The following is a 24,661-nucleotide window of genomic DNA, read 5'->3' on the forward strand; positions in this document are numbered from 1 at the left end:
AAAGTCTGATGTTGAAGATGCTTGTGTTGTTTGGGACAGAAATATGATTGTGGTTCTTTCCATATTCAATAAAAGTTAACTATGTCTTCCAAATGATGCACTTCTTTGGGCAATTAGAAGTTGTTTCCTGTTGTCATCCATTACCAAGCCTTTCTTCAGAGTCGCTGAAAAGCATGTGGTCAACAGGGCTTCTGAGACCTTGTTGGATATTTCTCTTCTTAAAACCCTTACACAAGGTTGACAAGAATATAAAATATTTCAAACATTCAAAAAAGCATAGATAATAACACAATGAACACTATATCCACTGTCCTAGTTTAAGATATTAAACATTACAGATTTACACAAAGCTTCCTTTATATTAAGTTCCTGATCATATTCTTTCCCTGAGAGGTAACAACTATCTTGAATTTGATGTTTATCATTCCCATGCATAGAAAAGTACAAACTGTCTTCCTTGACTGAAGAGAGTATTTGAATCCTGATCTGTTACCTGTTTTAGTTGTGGGATCAGTTATTAACATTTGGCATAACAATTAATGTTGTTTCTTTAAAATGGCAAATGTGGAAATGATTTAGGAAGTAGGTTATTATGCTGTGTATTTGCTGATGACAATGACAGTAGCTAAAATTATTGGGTGCTTATTATATAGCAGGCACTGTTATAAACTCTGCACAGATATTAACTCATTGAATTGTCTTAACGGTTCAGTGCCACAGAACTATTATCTCCATTTTGTATGTGAGAAAACCAAAACCTAAAGAGGTTAAGTAACTGGCTCAAGGTGACACAGCTCCTAGTAATAAGTATCGAAAATTCATTCATATAGAAACTGCACACTAAATATAAAACGCATAGAGCACTAAGCAGTTTGATATAAACATATTACCAATGTATTAGAAATAGAAATGTATTTCACTAAAGTAAGAATTGACCATTTGAAATGCAGCAAAACTCCACATTTCCATGTTAAATTTCTGAATGCTCATAATTCATTCCACACATGTGGTTTATTTCGTGAATGTTGTGATAGGGTAATTCCAATAGATATAGCTACCTATTTTTTTTTTAGGTTCGCCTAATGAAACAGATGAAAGAGGAACAAGAAAAAGCCAGATTGACAGAGTCTAGAAGAAACAGAGAGATTGCTCAATTGAAAAAAGATCAACGTAAAAGAGATGTGAGTGACTTCTTTATGTACGAATGTTGTGCATGGGACAAAATTGTTTAATAAATGGAAGAAAAGTTTTTCATAATTATAACTATTAAAGACAGGCTAAGGACAGTAAACACTACTTATATTTGATGTTTATTATATAGTATGTGGATTATAGTTGTTTAATATTAAAGTTTATGAAAAATACTATAAATTTTATTGAAGGCTTATTTCCTACATGATGAGATGGAAGAAAATATCAGAGAACAGCTGGTGATCTCTGGGGAGATCAGGGAACTATTATATAAGAGAACAATTTTAGGATGGTTCTAAAGATAGTTTCATCACTACAGATTCTTAGAAAAGTTCTTGGAATAACAACCAGGTTTTACCAGAAAAGGCTTTATTAAGATATACAAAAATGTTCATATTCTTCGACTCAAGAATTTTTGTTCCATGTACAAAGACTAAGAAAATATTCTGAAATTAAAAAATTGCTGTATGTTACCATCTTCACTTTAAGGATATTTATAATAGTGAAAAAGCTAAAAACAACCAAAATGTTGACAGTAGGAGGAATATATAAATAAATTATAGCTCATCTAATTTAATAGGTTATTATTCATCCATTAATAATTAGGGTTTGGAAACCACATAGTAAAATGAAAAATGACTATGATTAAGTGTAAAATAACATTTCATATATGTGTGTCTGATTCAAATCATGGAAAATTTTGAAGGATATACACCAACATGCTAACTGTAGTTGTATTAGGGTTATAAGTTATAGTTGATTGGGTTTTTCTTCTTTCCAAATTTTTTGGCAATATAGTTATTTCATTTATGAATTTTTTTTCCTTAAAACAAGAGGTTATCACCTTCTTTTCCCTATTGTTGGTTAGTTTCAGCCTTTGGTCCTTTTTCTCTCTCTTAACATTTTCTAAATCGTCCTTGGAGAAAACTGAGCATACAGCATATTTCAGAAAATAGAAATCTACTTTGGGAGATAAAAGGAAATTTAAGGAGGTAGAGAAGACAGAATAATGAGGTTGAAAAGTAGATATTTGAGCCAGATGATTCCCATAATTATAGCTTTTTTAAATTTCATTTATTTCTTTTTTTCTAACATATTAATGGATTTTAATAATCAGTATACTTTGTCACTTTCAATTCCTGGGCATTTTAGAACTTGTTTATACTATTATTTTATTACTAAAATCAAGTAGAAGGGCATGCTCATATTTTGCCCATTTCTTTGTTTCCCTATCTGGTACTTTTTTAAAAAAAATGAGTTAAATTCATTCTTTTAAACTGTATAATTCAAGTTTTAAATATATTCACAACATTGTGCAACAATCATTACCATCTAATTCCAGAAATTTTTTCACTTCAAAAAGAAACTTATGCCAATTAGCAGTCACTCTCTATTCTACCCTCTCCCTGGCCCCTGATAACCACTGATCCACTTTATTATCCTGATGGATTTGCCTATTTAGGACATTTCATCTAAATGGAATAATGCAATAGGTAGCCTTTTGTTTCTGGCTTTCATTTAGCATGATGCTTTCAAGGTTCATTCCTGGTAAGCATGTATTAGTAGTTCATTTCTTTTCATGGCTGTATGGATAGAGCACATTTTGTTTACCCATTCCTCAACTGACAGACTTTTGTGTTATTTACACTTTTTGACTATTTATTTTGTTTTTCATGAAAACTTTTGGACAGGAACACTTGCCTTACAATATTTGCTACTTATTTCTTTATTACCATTTCATATTAGGCATAGAGAGATCAGTATCGAACAATTAACTCTTGGGAATATTATCTGACACATGATCATAAATGATATACTATCTATGTATATGAAAGCCCAGCAACTGAAACGGTCAAATGACCAGAACGACCGGTGGCTATGATGCGCACGGTGGCAGCCAACCAGCTTGACCCCTGATCAGCCTCCCACCCTGATCGGGGGCAGGGCTGGCCGGCCAACTGCCCACTGTCCCTCCACCCTCCTGGCCCGGCCATATCAATATGCATTTGCGGGTCCCCATCAGAGCAGCCTGGCTAGACCCCACCTGTGCACGAATTTGTGCACTGGGCCCGTAGTTCTATTATAAAGATGTGAGGCTGGCTAATCACATACAAAACTAACACTCAGACATCTTCTCCCTTTTTTATTGTTGCTTTGTGTATATATTGACCCCGTTTCTAAATTCTTTCTTGTCATATTGATCTCAGAACCTTTAGAGAATCAAATACATTTGTACACCATGCAAAAAATATGGATGAGCTTGGAATTTGACTTTTAATAGGAAGAATTGTAATGTAATAACAAGTTTCAAACTATATGTAAATTTTAACTTTTGGTAATTTATTCATTTTAAAAAGAGTTATTAACTTTGCTTCTATGTCAGTCATTATAGTCAATAAAATATGCCTGGGGTAAGATAGAATCCTTTTCTCTAAAAATTCTTATCTGATGTCATAGGAATATGCCTAGCATGAGATGAATGACCTGTTTAAATTTGGGATCCAAAACATGAAGAATTATTTTTTATATCACAGAATTTAAGTCTTAGAAGGAATGTTTTTGATCAAGTTTAATTCCTAAGCTTTGTCCAAGATCATAGAGTTGAATAAATGACAGAACCAGAATTAGGATCTATGTTTTTTTTTGTTGTTGTTTTTTATATATATTTTTATTGATTTCAGAGAGGAAGAGAGAGGGAGAGAGAGATAGAAACATCAATGATGAGAGAGAATCACTGATCAGCTGCCTCCTGCATGCCCCACACTGGAGATCGAGCCTGCACCCTGGGCATATGCCATGACCGGGAATCAAACCAGTGACCTCTCAGTTCCTGGGTCGACACTCAACCACTGAGCTACACCCGGCTGGGCTGGATCTATGTTTTTTTTAATCCAAAATTCTTCCCTAAATTATAGTCCTGTGAAATGGCTTAAAGTAATCCATAATTAATTGTCTTTATTATATAGAGCCGTGGTTGGCAAACTGCGGCTCGCGAGCCACATGCGGCTCTTTGGCCCCTTGAGTGTGGCTCTTCCTAAGCCTTAGGAGTATCCTAATTAAGTTAATAACAATGTACCTACCTATATAGTTTAAGTTTAAAAAATTTGGCTCTCAAAAGAAATTTCAATCGTTGTACTGTTGATATTTAGCTCTGTTGACTAATGAGTTTGCCAACCACTGGTATAGAGTATCTAGAAACAAATTGATAGGCAATAATAACATGTTTCATTGTCCATTTACTTTAAACAACATTCTTAAAAATTATTATAAGGTGCTAATCCAATTAATTTATATTCTCCCATATTTAAAACAGAGTTTGGAATTACTGTATATATTGTAAGGTACATCTATTTAAACTGGTCTAAACTGTGTTTCTTCTTGTGTGTGCCTCAGCCAGCAAAACAAAATGTCTAACAAAAAGGAAATGAGAATATTTGTGAAGCATTTAGAAAAGTACTTGTATATAGTAAGCACTATTTGAGTGTTTGTTAACTAAAAGTATATGTCACAGAGATAGCCTTTCAGAGAGAGATGGCCATATCAATATGCATTTGTGTTTATTGGAATAAAATACCTATATATGCAATAATGGATGCAAGGTTGTTGTTAGCTCAGATTTTGCTAAGAACTCTTACAGTTCCCAGCAGGATGGGGAATATATTAATGTAGGATGAGGAAGTATTGTATTTCCCAGTTTACTATTTTAACTTATTCAATATTCTTTTATAGCATCAACTTAGACTTCTGGAAGCCCAAAAAAGAAACCAAGAAGTGGTTCTTCGTCGCAAAACTGAAGAGGCAAGTTGGCCATTTGGAGGAAACATTCTGGCTTTGAGATAAATGATGTATTTCTATCGACAAAGGGAATGAGTCAGTCTCTGTTGCTATTTCAGGTTACAGCTCTTCGTCGGCAAGTAAGACCCATGTCAGATAAAGTGGCTGGGAAAGTCACGCGGAAGCTGAGCTCATCTGACACGCCCGTTCAGGACACAGGTTCCAGTGTAGCTGCTGTAGAAACGGATGCATCCAGGGCAGGAGCTCAGCAGAAAATGAGAATTCCTGTGGCAAGAGTCCAGGCCTTACCTACACCTGCAACCAATGGAACAAGGTCAACACGATTCTTCTGTTCCTCCTAACATAATCTGTGTGGCATTATTACTGAATGTTGGACTTACATGAAAAACAGCATATTATGTACTAGGGCACAATCCAATAAGCACATAAGTAATTATGTTTGTCTGTTTATATATGATTATAGAAAAATATATCAGAGAAAAGGGTTGACCGGCCGGGTGTTTACTTCCAAGACGGCACGCATGAAGTGGCAGCTTCTTGAACGTAGGGTCACGGACATCATCATGCAAAAGATGACGATTTCCAATATGGAGGCTGACATGAATAGACTCCTCAAGGTGTGGAAAATAGCAAGCATATATGCTCTCCCTTAGCTGGCTGTGAATTTTCAGTTTTTCAAGTTTGTTCCCTGGGTAAATTGAATACTTACTAAGGATTTTTCCCCTAGTGAGTTTTGATTGCATTGTGTATGAATAAATGAACAACCTTTTTAAAAAATTGTGGTAAGAATAGGTAACATGAGATCTATACTCCACACACTTTTAAATGCATAACATAGTATTGTTAACTATAAGCAGAGTGTTGTACAGCAGATCTCTAGAACTTATTCGTCTTGTATAACTGAAACTTCATACCCATTGAATAGCAACTCCCCATTTCCCTCTTCCCCAGCCCCTGACAACCACCATTCTACTAGTACTTGCTGCTTCTATGAGTTTGAGTCTTTTACATACATCACATAAGTGGAACCCTTCAGTACTTGTCCTTCTGTGACTCACTTATTTCACTTAGCATAAAGCCCTACATGAGCATAATTTCTTAAAATCCAACTGTTTTCTCAATAGCAACGGGAAGAACTCACAAAAAGAAGAGAGAAACTTTCCAGAAGAAGGGAAAAGATAGTCAAGGAGAGTGGAGAGGGAGATAAAAATGTGGTCAACATCAATGAGGAGATGGAGTCATTAACTGCAAATATAGATTACATCAATGACAGCATTTCTGATTGTCAAGCCAACATCATGCAGATGGAAGAAGCAAAGGTTTGTAATTTAAAAAAACGTGTAATGCCTTACTAAAAAAATTTTTATTATTATTAAAAGCATTTTTAATTTTTATGTGAAGGATTTATTTATTTATTTATTTATTTATTTATTTATTTATTTAGCACGCTTCTTAGGTTTTGTATGTATACCACTCCCTGCCTGCTCTCCAGATGCCTCTGCTCATTTTGTATTATTTATTACTTGTAAAAGACATATATCATTTATTAATCTACCTTGTGCCTTATCTTTTCAACTAGACTGTATATTTTTGGTGTGGGGATTATAGTTTACACTATTCTGAGGAGTCCAGTTAGTTAACCCAGTGAAGCAGTAGGCTTTGCCTTCTGTTTAAATGCAGTTAGCTCACAGTAATGTTACATCATCTGCTGGTTTGATGTAGGAAGAAGGAGACACCCTGGATGTCACTGCAGTCATTAACGCTTGCACGCTTACCGAAGCCCGGTACCTGCTAGGTCACTTCTTGTCAATGGGCATCAATAAGGTAAGATCAACACTGTTATTGGAAACCCAAGTTTTGATTAATTCATTGTAGTTTTTATATCTTTCTCCAGTGACCCCTTCCTTTGTGCTAAGGAAAAAGATTCTTTTTACCTTTTATTTATTTTTTAAAAAATATATTTTTATTGATTTCAGAGAGGAAGGGAGGAGAGAGACAGAAACATCAATGAGAGAGACACATTGATCAGCTACCTCCTGCACACCCCCCACTGGGGATCAAGCCCGAAACCTGGGCATGTGCCCTGACTGGGAATTGAACCCAAGACCTCTTGGTCTACACTCAATCCACTGAGCTATATCAACCGGGCCCTTTTACCTGTTTTTTAGAGTGACGAAGCATCAGCAATATTTAGATCAAATCCACCTATTGTGTTTGTGTATTAGAACAGATAAACAACTTAGGGAATAATTAATTCCTCGTTTGCTTTAACAAAGGAAGAATGAAAAGAAAATCTCTTGGGTTGCAAACAAATTTGGTATCATAACTTTGCTTGCATACTGATTCTTTACAGCTCAAAAACATAAAATTAGAAAGGAAAAATATAGTTTCATTCCCATCCTCTTTGAATAGGAATGCATTAATCTGTCACCTGTAGGAAATGTTGAAGGTGATAATGATTTCTGACTCATTTTTCCCCCTCATGCTGCAGTTGTGCCTAGACCCTTTATGCTATGTTCTCTTACTTAATTTTCACAAGTGCTAGGAAGTAGGTATTATTCATATAACTTTGCATATGAGAAAACTGAGAATCAGGAAGATAAGGTTACCTGTTCAAGGGCATGAAGCTAGTAAGTGGAGGCCCGGAGATGAATCAAGGCAAGGTCTATTTGATGTCAAAATCCATATGCATTTGTTATTTGATTCAGATCTTTGTTTGGTAGATGCTGTTTTGTGTGACCTAACATAATTTTATTTATCTTTTTGGTGGTGTTACAGGGTCTTCAGGCCGCTCAGAAAGAGTCTCAAATTAAAGTACTTGAAGGTCGGCTTAAGCAAACGGAAATAACCAGTGCTACGCAAAACCAGCTCTTATTCCACATGTTGAAAGAGAAAGCAGAGTTAAATCCTGAGCTGGATGCTTTACTGGGCCATGCTTTACAAGGTAATCTAACTAAATTTTAGTTAAATAATTGCATGGGAGCTTTGCTCTTTGAGTATGCTATACTATACTCTTTCCCCTATAGCTTGACTGAATAGATGCTGTATTTACTTACATTTGTATTAGTTATTCCTTCTTTAATTTGCATGTATAAATTTGGGGGGATGTAATTCATTATTGTCATCCCAAGAAATGATTATCAACTTACTAGTAAAAAGGCTTACTTAACCTTATTAAGGAGTTAGTTTTCATGGATAAACAAGATCAACCAAGTTTCTGAATTGGTTATTTAAATTATTTATAATATTAGCCAACTGTCATTTCTTGACTCTGCATATCTAACTGCCTTTAAAAAATTAATGTTTTTGTTATGGCATCTATTCTACATATCTTATAAATGGTACCATAATCTTGTTTTATGTGGGAGTTTTTAACATTGGATCTGTTTTGATTGGAGTATTGCTTTTTGTTTCCTTTTTGCTATTATTTACACAGATCTAGATAGCGTACCTTTAGGTAAGTATGTTTAGCTTTCTGTGTACCCTACAGCTGCATGAATTACTAATTGTTCATGTGCACTAATTGTGGTACATCTTATTTTTAAAATGTTTATTGGCAACCACTGTTTTTTGCATGATCCTTTTTGAAATGTATCTACAACCACAAACATACTAAGTCTTTTGTCTTTCTCATACACGCTTGATTTTAAAATTCTTAAAATGTTTAAAGAAATATGCTTTAGTGAACTTTTTTCTTTTATTACCTGAACTGCAACTTTGGCTCCCGTTTTGTAAGCCCTTTTTTTCTCTTTCTTGTAAAAGGCAAAAAAAAAAAAAAAAAAAGGAGTACATATTTCTTTTTAATTTTTAAATATATCTATTAACTTACATCTGTTGTTTTAACATCATAAATAACTTTCTTTGGTATATATCTTTGGTGTATATCTTTAGTATATGTTTGCTAGATTCTCAGCTATTCTTAATGTTTTGTAAAATTAAGCACATATATTTTAATATTGTAAATTGAATAAAACTATCCAAGGATCTTATATGAACAAACTGAGACAATATTTAAGATCATAACATTTTTAGTTAGAAGAGGCTTTAGTGATTATTGCGTACAGAGATTTTCAACCTTTTTCTGTTGCCACTACAGCATTCACATGAACTACCCCCACCTGTCAGTATTATTTCTACTCCTCTTGGTGATCATACACATGAAGAACCAGGAGTATCAGGGCAATTTTATTACTTGCAATTTTTCTAAATCTTATTATGGAGCCATTTTTATTTAATCAAAATTATTTCACAACCTGGTCTGAACTTTCTTTTTTCTAATCATACAGTTGTCCAAGTTTTTAAAATGTTTTTACTTTAAGGAGAGGAATGTAACCAAAAGATTAAATGTAATTACCTCTGTGTGCCACTAGAATAAACATACTCTATGAATATGAATTTATTTCATTTTTATTTATTTTAAAATATATTTTTATTTATGTCAGAGAGGAAGGGGGGGAGAGAGAGAGAGAGAGAGAGAGAGAGAGAGAGAGAGAAACATCAATGATGAGAGAGAATCATTGAGCAGCTGCCTTGAGCCCGAAACCCAAGCATGTGCCCTGACTAGGAATCGAACCGTGACCTCCTGGTTCATAGGTGGACACTCAGCTACTGAGCCATGCCAACCGGGCCTAAATTTATTTAAAATAATGTCACACAAATAAAATACATATGAACTATATGGTTTTTGTAATGTTTATACTTCGTGTTAATCTCATAGTAGTATTTCTTTGATATCAGCTGCTAGTACTTTTACATTTCTCATGCTATAACAAATAAAGGTTAAGGAAAAAAAAAAAAAGCAGGATTGGTTATATCCTAACCAAGTTTCTGGATTATAACCAGAAAATTTGCAATTCCATGTGTTAGGGCATTTCTTTTCCTCCTTCTATCCTTCTCTCTCTTTTCCTTCTTTTTGTTCTTTTTCTTAGGGGCTCAACTTATAGCAATAAGTAAATTCTCATTAAGTCCATGATCTCTTTTACTTTGGAAGAAAAGTGCAATGCCCTCTTTGATATCCTTTTGTGCAGAAAATGTTAAGCTGCTAATTTCATGAGCAGTGTTACTTTTTCACAACTTTCAAACTACTTTCAATTATCTGTAGCTGGAAGTAGAGTCAGAAGCAGAGAGTTGGAACCCATTTGACTGATGTAACTTATGTCTTATTGCAGAAATTTGCTCCAGGTATTGGGGCCATAAATGTAGCCCAGAGGTGCTTGGAGGAAAAGTATGGAAGAAGAAAAAAATGGGAGTGAAATGCACATAAGCTGGGCAGTGATATATACATCGCTAAAAACAAAACCACACAAAACCACATTAGCACCAATGTTATTTCAAGCATTGGGTGTAGTGCTGGAATTCAAAGATGTATAGGACACAAAATTTTGCCCTTGTGATCTTGATGATGAGGTTGAAAGACTGTGAACAGATTGTGATACATTACAGTGAAGGCAGTAATTGACATATATGCAGTATGGGGATTATGAGAGCACAGAATGGGGCCACCCAACAGGAACGGAGGAGTCCATGAAGGCTTTCCAGAGGAGGTGACATTTGAGCTGAGACATAAAGAAGGAAAAAGAGTTAGCCAGGTGGAAGAAAAAGAATTAGCTAGGCCAAAGACAAGGTGGAAGAGGGGCCTGGGCAGAGTGAATCCAGACAATGACTAAGCGAAAGCATAAGCGTTAGCCCCAAGATGGTGTGCATAAGGTGTTCAAGCAGATCGGTGCCCTAGAGCAACAAGTACAATGGGGAACAAGGCTGGAGGGTGAGCCAGGGCCAGCACCTCATGCTAATAGGCTTGTAGTTTTTGAAGAACACCTTTGTTTTCCCTTCCCTTTCCCCGACCTACGGTAGCATCCCAACTTTGCATATTTGCCAGAAGACTCATGGGGCTCTCAGTATTGTATCCACAGCAAAGATTCATGAGACTAGGAAGGGTACACGGCTGTGTCCTATGGGAGAAGACACAGAGGAGTCCATGTCCAGGCTTCCTTATGCTTCACCCTCCCACGAGAGATTGCACAGAATGTCCTTCTCTCCCTGGAATGAAAGCGCAGCGCCGTTTTGTGATGTTTCTACGCAGGGAAATCCATTAGAGAGTCAGCGCCCGCGGTTTTTCCTGGGGACTTCTCACACAGATACCCTCTGTCTAGTTACAGTGATGGCGAACCTATGACACGCATGTCAGAGGTGACACGCGAACTCATTTTTTTGGTTGATTTTTCTTTGTTAAATGGCATTTAAATATATAAAATAAATATCAAAACTATAAGTCTTTGTTTTACTATGGTTGCAAATATCAAAAAATTTCTGTATGTGACACGGCACCAGAGTTTTAGGATTTTTCAAAATGCTGACACGCCGAGCTCAAAAGGTTCGCCATCACTGGCTCTAATATATACCTGGATCCCAGACTCTCAGAGGAAAGCAGGAGTTTCGCTGAAGCCAGGTTGTTAGTACAAATTCTAGGTACAATGAGCCACTCTCATTAGTTCATTGGTGACTGGAGCCCCTCTGCCAGCCAAGTTTCCAGATGCCAGACAAAGTTCGACCTTGCAAACAGGCCTAAGGATAGCAGTCTCTAGGCTGCCAGGCGAACTCTTTTCTGTACACTACTTTGAAAAAAAAGTTTTTATTGATCTTAGAGAGAGGAAGGGAGAGGGAGAGAGAGATTGAACATTGATCAGAGAGAAACATTGATTGGCTGCTTCCTGCATGTCCCCCACTGGGGGATCAAGCCCGCAACCCAGGCACGTTCCCTGACCAGAAATTGAACTGGCGACCTCCTGGTATATGGGACAATGCTCAACCACTAAGCAACACCAGCTGGGCTGTTTTATTATTTTATTATTTAAAAAATATATGTTTTTATTGATTTCATAGAGGAAGGGAGATGGAGAGATAGAAACATCAATGATGAGAAAGAATCATCTATTGGCTGCCTCCTACACACCCCACACTGGGGATGGAGCCTGCAACCCTGGCATGTGCCTTGACCGGGAATTGAACTATGACCCCCTGGTTCAGGTCATGCTCAACCACTGAGCCGTGTTGGCTGGGCTGGGGCTGTTTTATATAACTTTAAAAAACTAGCTTAAAAATAACTTCACTAGTTAACTTCCAGTGAAGTGAGATTGTGCAACTTTGCACTTACATGAATGAACTTTAAGGCATTCAGGAGTAATAAATCTCTGCCCTTAGCTTTAATTCCACAGTGATGAGAAAAGAAGCTGACATTGGCTGGATTTATGTTCTTGGAGTTGAGAGTGTGACAGTGAGGTGATGGTGTGTCCTGCAGCTCATGTGACTGTAATGCTCTTACTGAGCTCAGTACAGAAGAGGGGTCTGATTTGGTGACTGAATGGGTGGCACCTCTAACCTTTGGCTAGGTTCATTATGTCAAAATATAATTATCTCTAGATAAGGCATACATGCATAGGCAGGAACTAAGTTTTTACCAAGCACTCATACGATATTTACCATACTAACTGATTTCTCCCTACAAGAATACTAGCCAATCTTAGTCTGCTTTTATACATGGGAAAATAAAAGCTAGTTTATCATTTCTTCTAACCCCATTTTCTACATTATCAATGAATTCAGTCACCTTAGTACTCAAGAATCGTGTTGTGAAGCAGGTCCTTGAGCCTCCCTCTAATGGTGAGCTTTGAGATACACATTGCCATGAAGACTACCGTTTTCTCCACTTCAGAAAGTAAACTCCCTTGTATGGTTCCCATATGGGCTTCTTTTTATTTTTTAATATTTTTATTGGTTTCAGAGAAGAAGGGAGAGGGAGAGAAAGATAGAAACATCAATGATGGAAATCATTGATCGGCTGCCTCCTGCACACCCACATTGGGGATCGAGCCCGCAACCTGGGCATGTGCCCTGAGCGGAAATGGAACCGAGACCTCCTGGTTCATAGACCAACACTCTACCACTGAGCCACACTGGCCGGGCGATGAGCTCCTTTTTAGATAATACTATCAAGTATCAAGTATTACTGAATATTCTATTGTACCTGCTAAACAGTGAAGAAAGAAAGGGAACATCAGAGAAAGAGATTAGTTGACTTACGTACACAATCCACTTGTATGATATAAAATTGAAAGCTAAAAGGGGATGACTCATATGTTTTATTAATATATGTTATTTATAATTCTGTCTTTAGTTTTGTGGAATGATTTTAGAGTACAATGCGTATGTTTTTAAAACCTGAACCTATTGGGCTCACTGACATTTTAAATAGTTCACTTTTAGTGGCTGTTTTATTTACTGACTTTCTGAGAGTTTGTTTGCTTTTTCTTCTTCTTCTTTTTTTAATAGCCTGCTAGAGTTGTTCTGAAATAAACCACTGCTATTTCAGTGGTTTATTTGTCTTCATTTCTGAAACAATTGCATGCAAGCCTATTGTGTTTGTCTTCCATGTACACATGAATGAGCTGCATGCTGCTGTATAATCTCTAGATACCTATACACACACACATACTCTCTCTGCCTGAAAACAAAAATAAAGGGCACTCATGAGCATTTTCTTTACTCTTATATTTTATTCAGTGGGGTTTCAAACATTTGGATGGCATGGGACAAATGCATACTATAAAAAAATATATAATATAGTTACACATGCTCTGATAAGTACATGATTTCAGTTCTATCCTATGAATGTTGTTCTATGGTTTATGAAACCTGTGGTTTTCCTATTTTGAACATGTTTTTCCTCATCCTAGGACATGTAGTCAAAGCATTTTCTTAGATATGTTTTTCTATATTTCTATTTTGATTCAGTTACTAAAACCAAAGTGCTCATATTGAACCCTTGGGCTGATGTTTATTGTAGTATAGGGATTACAGTCACCATTCAAATTGCGACATGGATAATACATTTTGGACATTTTTTATTTTATAGAAAATGTAGAGGATAGTACTGATGAGGATGCACCTTTAAACAGCCCAGGATCAGAAGGAAGGTAAGAGAACCTTTGGGAACTTAATAGATTTTACTTGTTTCTATAATATTTTTAATACTTTATCTTGATGCTTCAAACAATTACCCTTATAAAACACATAATTTTGAATTTTATGGCTAAGTGAATAGCACTAGAAACAATAATATAAAAACCTAACTCAGTTATGCTTAATTACCACACATTTTAAAATAAAAATACTGGAATATTTAAGTAAGGAAAATGAAAAAAAATTAAATTCGTTTATTTTCATTTTTTAAAAATATATTTTATTGATTTTTAGAGAGGAAGGGAGAGAGAGATAGAAACATCAATGATGAGAGAGAATCATTGATTGGCTGCTTTCTGCATGCCCCCCACTGGGGATTGAGCCCGTACTCAGGTGTGTGCCCCTGGCCAGAATAGAACCTGGGACGCCCCCCCCCCCGACCCCACCCCCCAGTCTGCAGGCCGATGCTCTATCCATCGAGCCAAACCAGCCAGGGCTACTTTGATTTTAAATATTGTCTTTCTTTGTTTCCCATAGCTAGGCATATACAATTCTTTCCATAGTTGTAAACATAGAGGACATGCAGTTTTGTATAGTAAGTTCACTTATAATCTTGTGGTTATATATTTGCATATAGCACACTGTCTTCAGACCTGATGAAGCTTTGTGGAGATGTGAAACCTAAAAACAAGGTACGGGGGATTAAAAATGCTGGGTGAATATTCTTTTTCCCTCTGTCCTTTGTTATAACTATTAAACACATCGGAGGCCTCAGGCTTGACCTCGGGTAGGTTATCAAGCAGGTATGCTTCTACCAAAGCTTCCATGTATCAGAAAATTAGTCTTTTATCATATTCCCCTTGTCTATTGAAAATTTCTCTCTTGTGAAATTTGCATTTTACTGTATTCTCACACTTTTCTCACTAGATATCATTATGGAGACCAAATTTTTTTCCATCCCTCCTCCCACCAGATTTCTCCTAAAGGTTTATTACCCATTAAGGAAGTTGTGTGTTAATCTATTAAAGTTGCCTAAATTTCCTAATAATATAGGAGATAGTCACAAATTACTAGACAATAGTAATTTAAAGCAGTTGGCTAATCAAGTTGTAGACCTGTAGTTGGCATCTAAAATAAATCATTTTGATTGGTGAAAGATTTTCAAAATTTTAACATTCTGGTATGTTTTTAAGTATTTCTTTCTTACTTTAACTATATCCTTAAGTGGTTTGAATAATAAGCCAACTCCTAATCGTTATCTTGTATTAAAAGCAAATATGCTACAATATATGTTTGTCAAGTTTTTCAAAAAATATAAATGATACATGCTGTTAAATGTGTAAGAAACACGTGGGACTTTTCAGATTGAGAGTTGGTAACATTTGATACTAGATGAATTAACTAAGCATCTTAAGATGTTTGAAAACAAAGAATTCTTAGTAAATATTTGTTGAATGAATGGATAAAATCAGAACCGCAAAGAATAATGCAAATGGACAGGACAGGTATAAGGCCCCAGGGGTTAGTCAGGTAAGGTCAATGAGTAATTTGGCTGGATGTGAAATAATGAGTCGGAGTCATTATGATTACCTAAAGAGGGCGTGCCCAATAAGCAAATAGCCAGCACTCAACTCTTGCTCATTTTTGCCATGATGGAATATGGGCCTACGGCTACCAGATCCTTCGGTTTTTTTAAGAAAAGCCTTGAATATGGATTTCTAGGTAGAATTTCCTTATCTTAAAAACATTGGGCAAACCGATCAAAAAACAACTTCAGGCTCTAGGTGTGGTCCTTGCGCCACATGTAGTTTGTGACTTATTATTCTAAGTGACTAAGCAGAAGTTACCAATACTCAAAACATACCAGTGTAGTTTGGATCCAGCCTGAAGCAGAGGCGAGAGTCTCTTAAGGTAACTTTCATCTTTCAGGCCCTGTGACAGCCTGGTTATGCCTGCTCTTAGGATACCAGAAAAGAGCTGTAAAGCAGTGGCCTAAAGGTCATCTCCTAAAACATCCACTTTTGTTAGGAATTCCCAGCAAAGTGATTTCTCTCTGCCCTGGTCCCTCGGCTGTGCGGAGAATTGACAGTGTACAAAACTGGCTGCAGGACTTTCTTTTCCTAAATTCTCTGAAGTGCTCTCTGCTTTTCCCTTTGAACTGCAAAAATGCCTGGAGAAATCTCAAATCATTTATTTTTCCTCACTGAAAAAAATGAATTTGACCTTGTATTTTAAATCGGTATGTACCAACGCTCTGTGAAGTTTGACTAAACAGGGTGCCTGCCCTTTAGAGGCTTACAGTCTGGTAGACACAATGATTATTTGTTAATTTCTTCATGATAACAGTGACTCAGAGCAACAACAGGATAGTCATTTGGTTTTTAAGAGTAAAGAAGGACATGCTTATGGTGAGTTTAGGCTCTAGGAAAATATCTTCACCTGCCTCACCAGGCTGCCAACAACTGGTGCAAGCTGATGCTGAATTATCCAGCAGGTAGATTAAAAGCATCAAGGGAGCAGGGTAATACAAGTTGAGAAACATGTGTAAAAATTGATACTAAATAAAGCATCTCAGCAAGGGAAAATTTTTGAATTTAGTTGAGCTTCCCTAACAAAATTATATTTTGGTTTGATTTATTTCTTTTTCTTCTTCTTTTTTAATTATATGCTGAGGGAGCTGGCCCTGAGTGCCAGGATAGCACAGTAATATTGGAGGCAGATTGCTCACTGTTGAACCTTGGCTTTGCCACTTCCTAGCTGTGCGACTTTGGGCAAATTGCTTAGCTTCTCTGTGCTTCACTTATGAATTAGGATAATAATAGCACATGCTAAGATAGCAGAGTGTTTAGAACAATGCCTTGTCATATAATACGTACAATACAAATGTTGGTTACTACTATGTCCTGTAAAGATCTTATCTGGCTATAGCTCTGGCTTGTCACTCTCTTACTGCTATGTTTGACACACTTGCTAGGAAAAGACACTCTAAATGTTTGTTTGTTTGTTTATTTGTTTTGTTTTACCTATTTCAAACTAATATTAAATCTCTACTCTCTAATCATCTTCTGTACAAAAGTTGGCTCCTGATTGCGTTTCCTCCCATTTTCTGACTAGGCCCGAAGGAGGACCACCACTCAGATGGAATTGCTGTATGCAGATAGCAGTGAACTAGCTTCAGACACTAGTACAGGAGATGCTTCCTTGCCTGGCCCTCTTACAGCTGTTGCAGAAGGGCAAGAGAGTGGAATGAATACAGAGACAAGTGCTACTTCTGCTAGGGACAAAGAACTCCCTCCCCCATCTGGCTTCCCTTCTAAGATAGGCAGCATGTAAGTCTGGCCCCGCTACACTAACTTCCTTTCTTTTGGCTTTTCTTTTTTAATATGCATGTTGCTAATTTCTTAGTTCTATTTTTTAAAATTTATGTGAATAAGATCTCTGGTTTTCTATGTAATTTCTGTTAGGTATTATCTCACCTAATTTTGGGGGCATTCAAAATGATTTGAGATGGGAAATGTTCTTTGTTGAATTGCATCATCTTGTTTCTCAGTTTTAGGGTCTTTTTTAGAGGATTATAATTTTTATAAAGACTGAGTTGTGAACTGCAGATAAAATTTATTTAGCAACTGCTAAATTAGGTTAATGCTATACCTATGAAACCATTATGTAAAACAACAACCTGAAAGTCTCTTAAATTAGCTCTAAATTATGTGTGCCCTAGTTCTAAGAGTCTGGTCAGGATACTAAACCTTGCCGACCTTTCTAAAGAAAAATGAAATATGACATACAAACATAAAACACTTGGGGCTTTCCTAACTTTTTGCCTTAAAGCACATTACATGTCTGACATGAGTGTTTGCACAAAATATTTGCATTGATATTATTAAAGATTTGAAGGAAGACATATTCTCTCTCCCATCTATGTTGATCTGAACAAAAAAACATTCTCAAAACAAATCTTATTTAGAGATTTAAAAAATTATTTTCTGGAGGAAAAAGAAAGATTTCCCTATACAGGCCCGTGTGTGTGTGTGTGTGTGTGTGTGTGTGTGTGTGTGTGTGTGTGTACATGGTGTGATTATGTGTGTTTTGAAAGTTATATTAAAATTAGACCAACCATTTACTGGTAAAGATTTAAATGATATTTTTCAAACGAAGCCTCACATATACTCTGGCAAATGATTTATGGGATGAATACATGCCAGCATTGAGATATACTGCCCAAAAAGCAGCACACTTCATATGACTCTGCAAATAATAAAATATAACAAACTTCTCCCCTTGAATATTTCTGTTTTCCATAACTTTATGCATTGTATGAAGATATTTTTGTTGTCTTACATTCAGTAAGCCCATCTGCAACCTTTAGTTCCAAAATTAATTTGAATGATGACAGAACTTCCTTGCATGTGCTTGAGGCCTATGTAATTAACTATCGGATTTGCTACTAGAGATTGCTAACCAGTAGATAGCTTATGGCTTCAGTGCTTTTTAATAAGATGATAGTAGCAGAAATGCTTTGGATGAAGGTAGTGAGATAGAAGTGATAAAGGTGTTAGGAACCCACATGTGTTCAGCGTAGTCTGTCAGATGAGTAGAGACCTTTGGAACTTCAAGACTAAATCTATGACCTGGAATCCAGATTCAGGTAATACCTTCTTTTTGCCTTTCTTTTTTAAATTTTAAAAATGTATCCTTTGTAACAGGTGGTAGACAATACCTTTTGGAATCTCTCTTTTTGCATGATTTATTTTCTCGTTTTCATGAATGCGAATGCTTGTGTAATCCTGCACAAATTTAAGAGCTGGTCATGTGCTTGGTGCAGTAACTTTTATAAACCATTACTGCATGATTTTTATTACATAAGCTAGAGGCCCGGTGCACGAAATTTGTGCACAGGTGGGGTCCTTAGGCCTGGCCGGAGATCAGAGCCTATAGGGGCTGTCTTGCCCAGTCCCGATTGGAGCGGGGCCTGCCAGCTGCCAGCTGTGGCCTGTCAGCTGTGGCCTGCCAGCTGGCGGGGAGGGGCCGGGGGAGGTTGGTTGGCCGTGGGAGGTTAGAGGGAGCAGCTCCTGCATTGAGCGTCTGCCCGTTGGTGGTCAGTGCACGCCATAGTGACTGGTCAACAGGCTGTTCTGGTTGTTCCGGTTGTTTAGTCGTAATGGTCACTTAAGCATGAAATAATTTACTCTAGTGGCCCTTATGATTTAAAGGATGCAGAAGTTCTAAAAATTGATTTCCTCCAATTAGAAAAAAGTTTAATTATACTTGATTTTTGTTTTCAAATAGGAATCAATATCCCCTTTCTGGGGATATTGCTTTCTAATTATTTAGTGAATTTGTATTTTTTTATTAATATAACTAGCTAAGAATAGCAGAAATTCATTTTTTCAATTAAAATGTATTGCGTCATATAAAAAAGGTCATAGTCTTACATATAACTACTATTCAACATTTAAAATTTATAAGGCAAAAATATGTTAATTACAAACATTTCTGAGTTACAAATTAAGTACTATAGTTAATTTAAATAATTGTGCATTTTTTGTGTGACTAAAATAATTAATTAAATCTCATTCTTTCTCATATTCTGATAGTGTAATATTTTTGTTCTACAAAACTGTAATGAGAATTTTTCTTCAACCAAAGCAATTCTGATCAAACGTAAACACTTATGTTTAAAATAAAATATTTTATTTGGAAATATAATATTGATTTTTTTATATTCAAAGATAATGGATTTGCACATATTTGAAAGGGTTGCCAATTTAAAAATTAAATATATGCTTGTTAAATTTCCATTAACTAAAAATAACTCATAATATTTTCCTATCCTAGTTTTAGTTTTTATTTTTTGTTTCCAAGTAATCTTTTTTGAGTTCTAATTATTAATCTATTAAAAAAATTTAGGTTAAATGTCTACCAAATAAAGTTATATGTACATATTTAAAATTAGATGACCACAGAATCTTTTTCTATTTTTAGTACCAGATCGTCATCTCTATCAGAGAAAAAACTACCAGAGCCTTCCCCTGTAACCAGGAGAAAGGCATATGAGAAAGCAGAAAAATCAAAGGGCAAGGAACAAAAACAGTAAGTTAACTCATGCTTTTTATCTGTTAGATTGTATAAAATGTCTGCTACACTTAGATGCTAAAGGACAATAGTGAAATTACTTTCCAGATTTTAGGCTGGTTCTGTGGTTATGACGGATTTGACTAATCATGACAATCAAGTCAGCTATTGGCTTGGCTAAATGGTCTTTAAATTCCTTGTTCACACACACCTGTAAAAATATTGAGCACTTGTGCCTGATCATGTGTACTCATATATTTTCCAATTATTTGTGCATATTATTGTAAGTTAATATACACTTGAGGAGAGACTTATTAAATATGAGTCCTCTAGAAAATTTTGAAATTAATCTTGGTTATCATCTGGTAAAATTACATTGACTTCACCTCTTTAACAGGGTTGACAAAAAACTAGTGTTGGAGGGTGTGTGAGTTGTGCCATTTTCTTGCTGTTCTTTTATGTTTAAATCGGTATTATCCCCAATTGTTTTTTTGTGGGTTTTTGTTTTGTTTTGTTTTTTTGCTAAAATCATTTTGTTTGTTTGTTTGTGGAAAAGCAAGCAAGAATTTATTGACCACAACCAAAATATACATAGGAGAGTGAAACAAGGAAGGACATATTTGAAGAAGCAACAGGAGAGCCTAGGCTGGGCTGCTTTGGCTCACTGGGAAGTCAGAGAAAAGGGGGCCTTGGAGACAGGCCCTGGTTAGCCCAGGACGAGCTGCCACTGCCCATTGCTCCTCTGGTTGCAAGGCTCATGGGGTCCCTTAGAGGTGAGGGGATACGTGCCTGTGGGGGAAGGAGGAGCGGAAGGGAATAGCAGGCATGTGCTCCCTGGAGAGAGAGTGCCTGCTAACATCTTTTAAAAGCTGTTTGTGTGTTTTGTGAAGGTTAATTTACTGAAAAATACATAATATAATCTGATGACCCACTGGGTAATTGCAATGCCTCAACATGCAGAAAGGTGATGAATGGGTGAGAGTCACTGTCACCCTTCTACCTTGTGTGTGTGGCCTAATGCGCTGCGTGTGGCAGGTGGATCTATGACTCAGCCTTGAGTGAGAATATCAATGCCAATCTACATTTAAATATTGGTAAAGCTAATTTCTTTACCATAAAAATAAATATGGTAATAAGTTTTTATATATTTTCTGTACCTGAGTGGACAGTGTTGTACCACCCCCTTCCCTGGACCAGCATGCACACGCTCGGCCTTGACCCCTGGCTTAGCTGATGTGAACGTCATGGAAATTATCCTTCTAATCATCCTTGCTTCCTGTGTTTAAAGATGTAATTTGTTGCTACTGAATCAGACCTCTCAAGAATGATTGGGAGATGGGGGAATGGAGCAAATAAGTAATTTAAATATAAATGAATGAATCAATTGAGTAGGCAAATCACTCTTAAACTTTCTGGGTCTGTTTCCTTGTGTGTAAAATGTACATCTTGGTCTCAGTTCTAAAACTGTATAGTTTTAAATTTGGCTTGCTTTATTTGTACCGAGCTTAGAGTTCAGCAGACAGAACTCTTTCTTTAGTGCCATCTTGTGGCCAATGTAACAAAATTCAATGGGACAATTTTAAATTGTCCAGAGTGGATTTTATCTTCCAATAAAGGAAAAGAGGAAGGAAGGGAGTGAAGAAGGAAGGATTTCACTAATGAAAAGCTTTTTTAGAAAAGCATGTTTCACATAACATTCCTAACAAAGCATAACCAATTAAAGCCACCTGTTTAATGTTCTTTTTTCTTGTAGCTCAGATTCTGGAACCTCAGAGGCTAGTCTTTCACCTCCTTCTTCCCCACCAAGCCGGCCCCGTAACGAACTGAATGTGTTTAATCGTCTTACTGTTTCTCAGGGAAACACATCAGTTCAGCAGGATAAGTAAGTCATTATGGAAGAGAGCCCCAACGATTTATTACAATTTCTGAACCTGTCAATACTACCTGTAGAAAACACTTAGCCATCTCTTTGTATGGGAGATGGAGTCTGACTTGTGAACTCTTGCCATCTTTTGTGTGTTGTTCCAACAGGAAATGAGCCATGGAGGCAATATTACAGAAAATTATTTTCCTGCTGAACATTATTCCCTGCTGTAGATTTGCATCGCTATACTTTCAGCACTTGTCTTGCTCTTTCTTTTACAAGTACATTAGATTTGAAATACCTTTGAGACCACCTGCAGTTTAAATTTCTTGGGATTCTTCAGCTTCTGTGAGCATACAAAAATCTCTAATCCAGACTGCCTGGATTTTTTGAAATATGCAAATTATTTTACCTTGGGTGAAAAAAACAGCTTACAAAGACCACTGTTATATGTGGAACATGTTATCATCACTTGGCTATTCTATTCAAATCCACTAGTAAACTTCAATAATAGTTTTTGGAATAAAAAAGTAACTTTAAGGGTGAAGGGGGTAGGTTTGAGGGTGGGTTCTGGGGGAAGAGTGGTTGGAGGGACGTGGAAAATATTATTTTCATTAATTATTTATTGAAAAAGTATTCTCACATTGAGCCAGAATCTCTCTTGCAAGAATTCAATACTAACACTGCTGCCATAAGGTGTTTGTTAACTCTGACTTATCTGCTTTGATTTTGAATGATAGCATTGTATGTGTATGTACTTGATATCCAGTCTCCCACCCCAATTATTTGTTTTTTATGCTATAATTTCTCTGTATAATTCTACAATTTCTGAAATTTATAGGATTTTGTTTAAGATGTCTGGCATATTTAGATCATGCTAAATGGCTCTGTAACTTAGAGAAACACTACCATTTTGAAATAACTTTAATCTACTTAATTTATGATATAATTCTTGATCATATTTTAATATGGTTTAATCAGCTGATGACATGTCTTTTAAATTGATCTAGATAGGCAACTATTATCTGTTACTGAAAAAGACTCTAATATTGTTACGTCATATCTCTTATTTAACTGAGAAAAGAGTAGAACATTAGGGATGCTTTTGGGAAGTCCATTTTCACTAGTGATATGACAAATTACTAAATCTTCTTTACCATGCATTCACAGTCATAAAATTTTCTGCCAGTCTTTTGATGATCTTGACAATCTCATCATAGTTCTACATTTTGTACTGAAATGTTTTATCAGCTACCAACATTTGACTGTGTTGTCATCTCTGAAAGTTGTCACTTAGAATAGACTTCTACACTTTCAAAAGCTCAGCCACCTTCTGGATCACTTTTTTGGGGGGCTCCTTTTTGAGACTAGCGTGTTTCACCAGCTACATATTATTTCTGGTTACATTCCATGCCAGCAGCACTCACCCTTCCCTCATTCTCCCCAAACTTATTTTACAAGTAAATAGATTTTCATAATAGCCAGACTCTCTGCCGGACTTGGAGGTTTTGGAATAGGGCTGACAGGAGTGGGTCATCTATTATAAAAATCCTGCTAAAGTTCCCCAGCTATTAGTGAGGGACTCCCTAGTCAGAATTCCATATTGTTAAGATAAGTTGAAACAAAAAATTATTAAATTGAGTGATTTGCTCTCCTCTCAAGCATGTAATATATTTTTGCAACAGCCACAGTAAAGAGTCCAAATCTAAAGTAATTATCAAGATGAATAAAATTCATGAATAGTTATTAAAATGGAAAACATTTCCTGGTACTAGTCCATTAAATAGAAAGAATCTTGAAGTGATATATTTTACTTATTTGATACTGTTCCTCTTCAGGACGTAAATTTTAGAAGTAAGGATAGATAGACTCTATGGATCAGTAATAGAAATACTTCCCCCGAAGTCTTGGTAGAAAACATAAGAATCGAATAGCTTCTCTGACTTAGCTAGACATTGAATTTGCTGTTATCCAGTAAAAATAGAGAAGCAGGGCACAATAAAGGAAGTGTTTACTATATTTCAGTAATACTGTTGATTTTCATTTCAATCTCAGTGTCTGTATCTGTTGACATCTGTATTCTTTCTCCTCATAATTCTAACTCTTTCGCTGTAGGTCTGATGAAAGTGACTCCTCTCTGTCGGAGGTACACAGGTACTTTCTTTCCATCTTTTCTATATTCTGGCATTTCGTGGTGTTCTAAAATGCCTTCCTAGAAACTAAGCAAATCTCATTTTTGTTGCATGCATAACTTGTTGTAAACCATATAGATGCACTAATATTTTTTAACATATTCATTTTAATGATGCACCTTTTAGACAAAAGTAGTGGCACAGTTTTTTGTATAATAACATAAAAACTTGTGATATTTGTTTTCTATTTGTAACCTAGATTTGTTAAAAAGTAATTAAGTTCTATGAATACTGATTTCAAGAAATTTTGCTCCTCGGTGATTTTTTATTTCTATTAAAATTTGTGGGAGGTCAGTATGGTTATCTTTTCTTGTTTGTTTAGCATTTTAAAGAAAGAGTTTATGGGAGGTTTTGTGATTTTTTTAAAAAAGGTATGCTAGAAAAAGAAGGATACTATGGTACCAAAAAAGAGAGAAAGAAATAGAATGTAGAAGGGCTTTTAAAAACAATTTTTTCTATTGATTGATGCTATTTTAAAAATAACAATGTTGCATTTTTTCATGTTAAGGATTTCTTTTTTTTGGACCCTTAATTTCTCTTTCATCTTTGCTATCATTTCTTCTTCCCACTTATCATTTGTCTTCTC

The 24,661-nt window shown here is 35.9% G+C and overlaps 1 protein-coding gene across 19 annotated transcripts in view; it reads left to right on the forward strand.

The window, feature by feature from the left end:
- KIF21A (kinesin family member 21A) overlaps positions 1–24,661 on the forward strand; it is a 146,192-nt gene that overhangs the window by 106,959 nt on the left and 14,572 nt on the right. For 4 of the 19 annotated variants that reach the window (XM_036301519.1, XM_036301521.1, XM_036301524.1 and 1 more), the window contains 15 exons: positions 1,074–1,181; positions 4,921–4,989; positions 5,085–5,299; positions 5,450–5,603; positions 6,111–6,305; positions 6,709–6,810; positions 7,765–7,930; positions 8,423–8,443; positions 13,898–13,958; positions 14,582–14,636; positions 17,059–17,273; positions 18,587–18,592; positions 19,930–20,037; positions 21,773–21,901; positions 23,999–24,037. In XM_036301519.1, coding sequence (XP_036157412.1) covers positions 1,074–1,181; positions 4,921–4,989; positions 5,085–5,299; positions 5,450–5,603; positions 6,111–6,305; positions 6,709–6,810; positions 7,765–7,930; positions 8,423–8,443; positions 13,898–13,958; positions 14,582–14,636; positions 17,059–17,273; positions 18,587–18,592; positions 19,930–20,037; positions 21,773–21,901; positions 23,999–24,037 — 1,643 coding nt within the window. The remainder of the gene's footprint in view (positions 1–1,073; positions 1,182–4,920; positions 4,990–5,084; positions 5,300–5,449; positions 5,604–6,110; positions 6,306–6,708; positions 6,811–7,764; positions 7,931–8,422; positions 8,444–13,897; positions 13,959–14,581; positions 14,637–17,058; positions 17,274–18,586; positions 18,593–19,929; positions 20,038–21,772; positions 21,902–23,998; positions 24,038–24,661) is intronic. The other 15 variants (XM_036301531.1, XM_036301532.1, XM_036301534.1 and 12 more) reach the window with 10 other exon arrangements.

Source organism: Myotis myotis, unplaced genomic scaffold (assembly GCF_014108235.1).
Source record: "Myotis myotis isolate mMyoMyo1 unplaced genomic scaffold, mMyoMyo1.p scaffold_m19_p_3, whole genome shotgun sequence".
Taxonomy (NCBI): Eukaryota; Metazoa; Chordata; class Mammalia; order Chiroptera; family Vespertilionidae; genus Myotis; species Myotis myotis.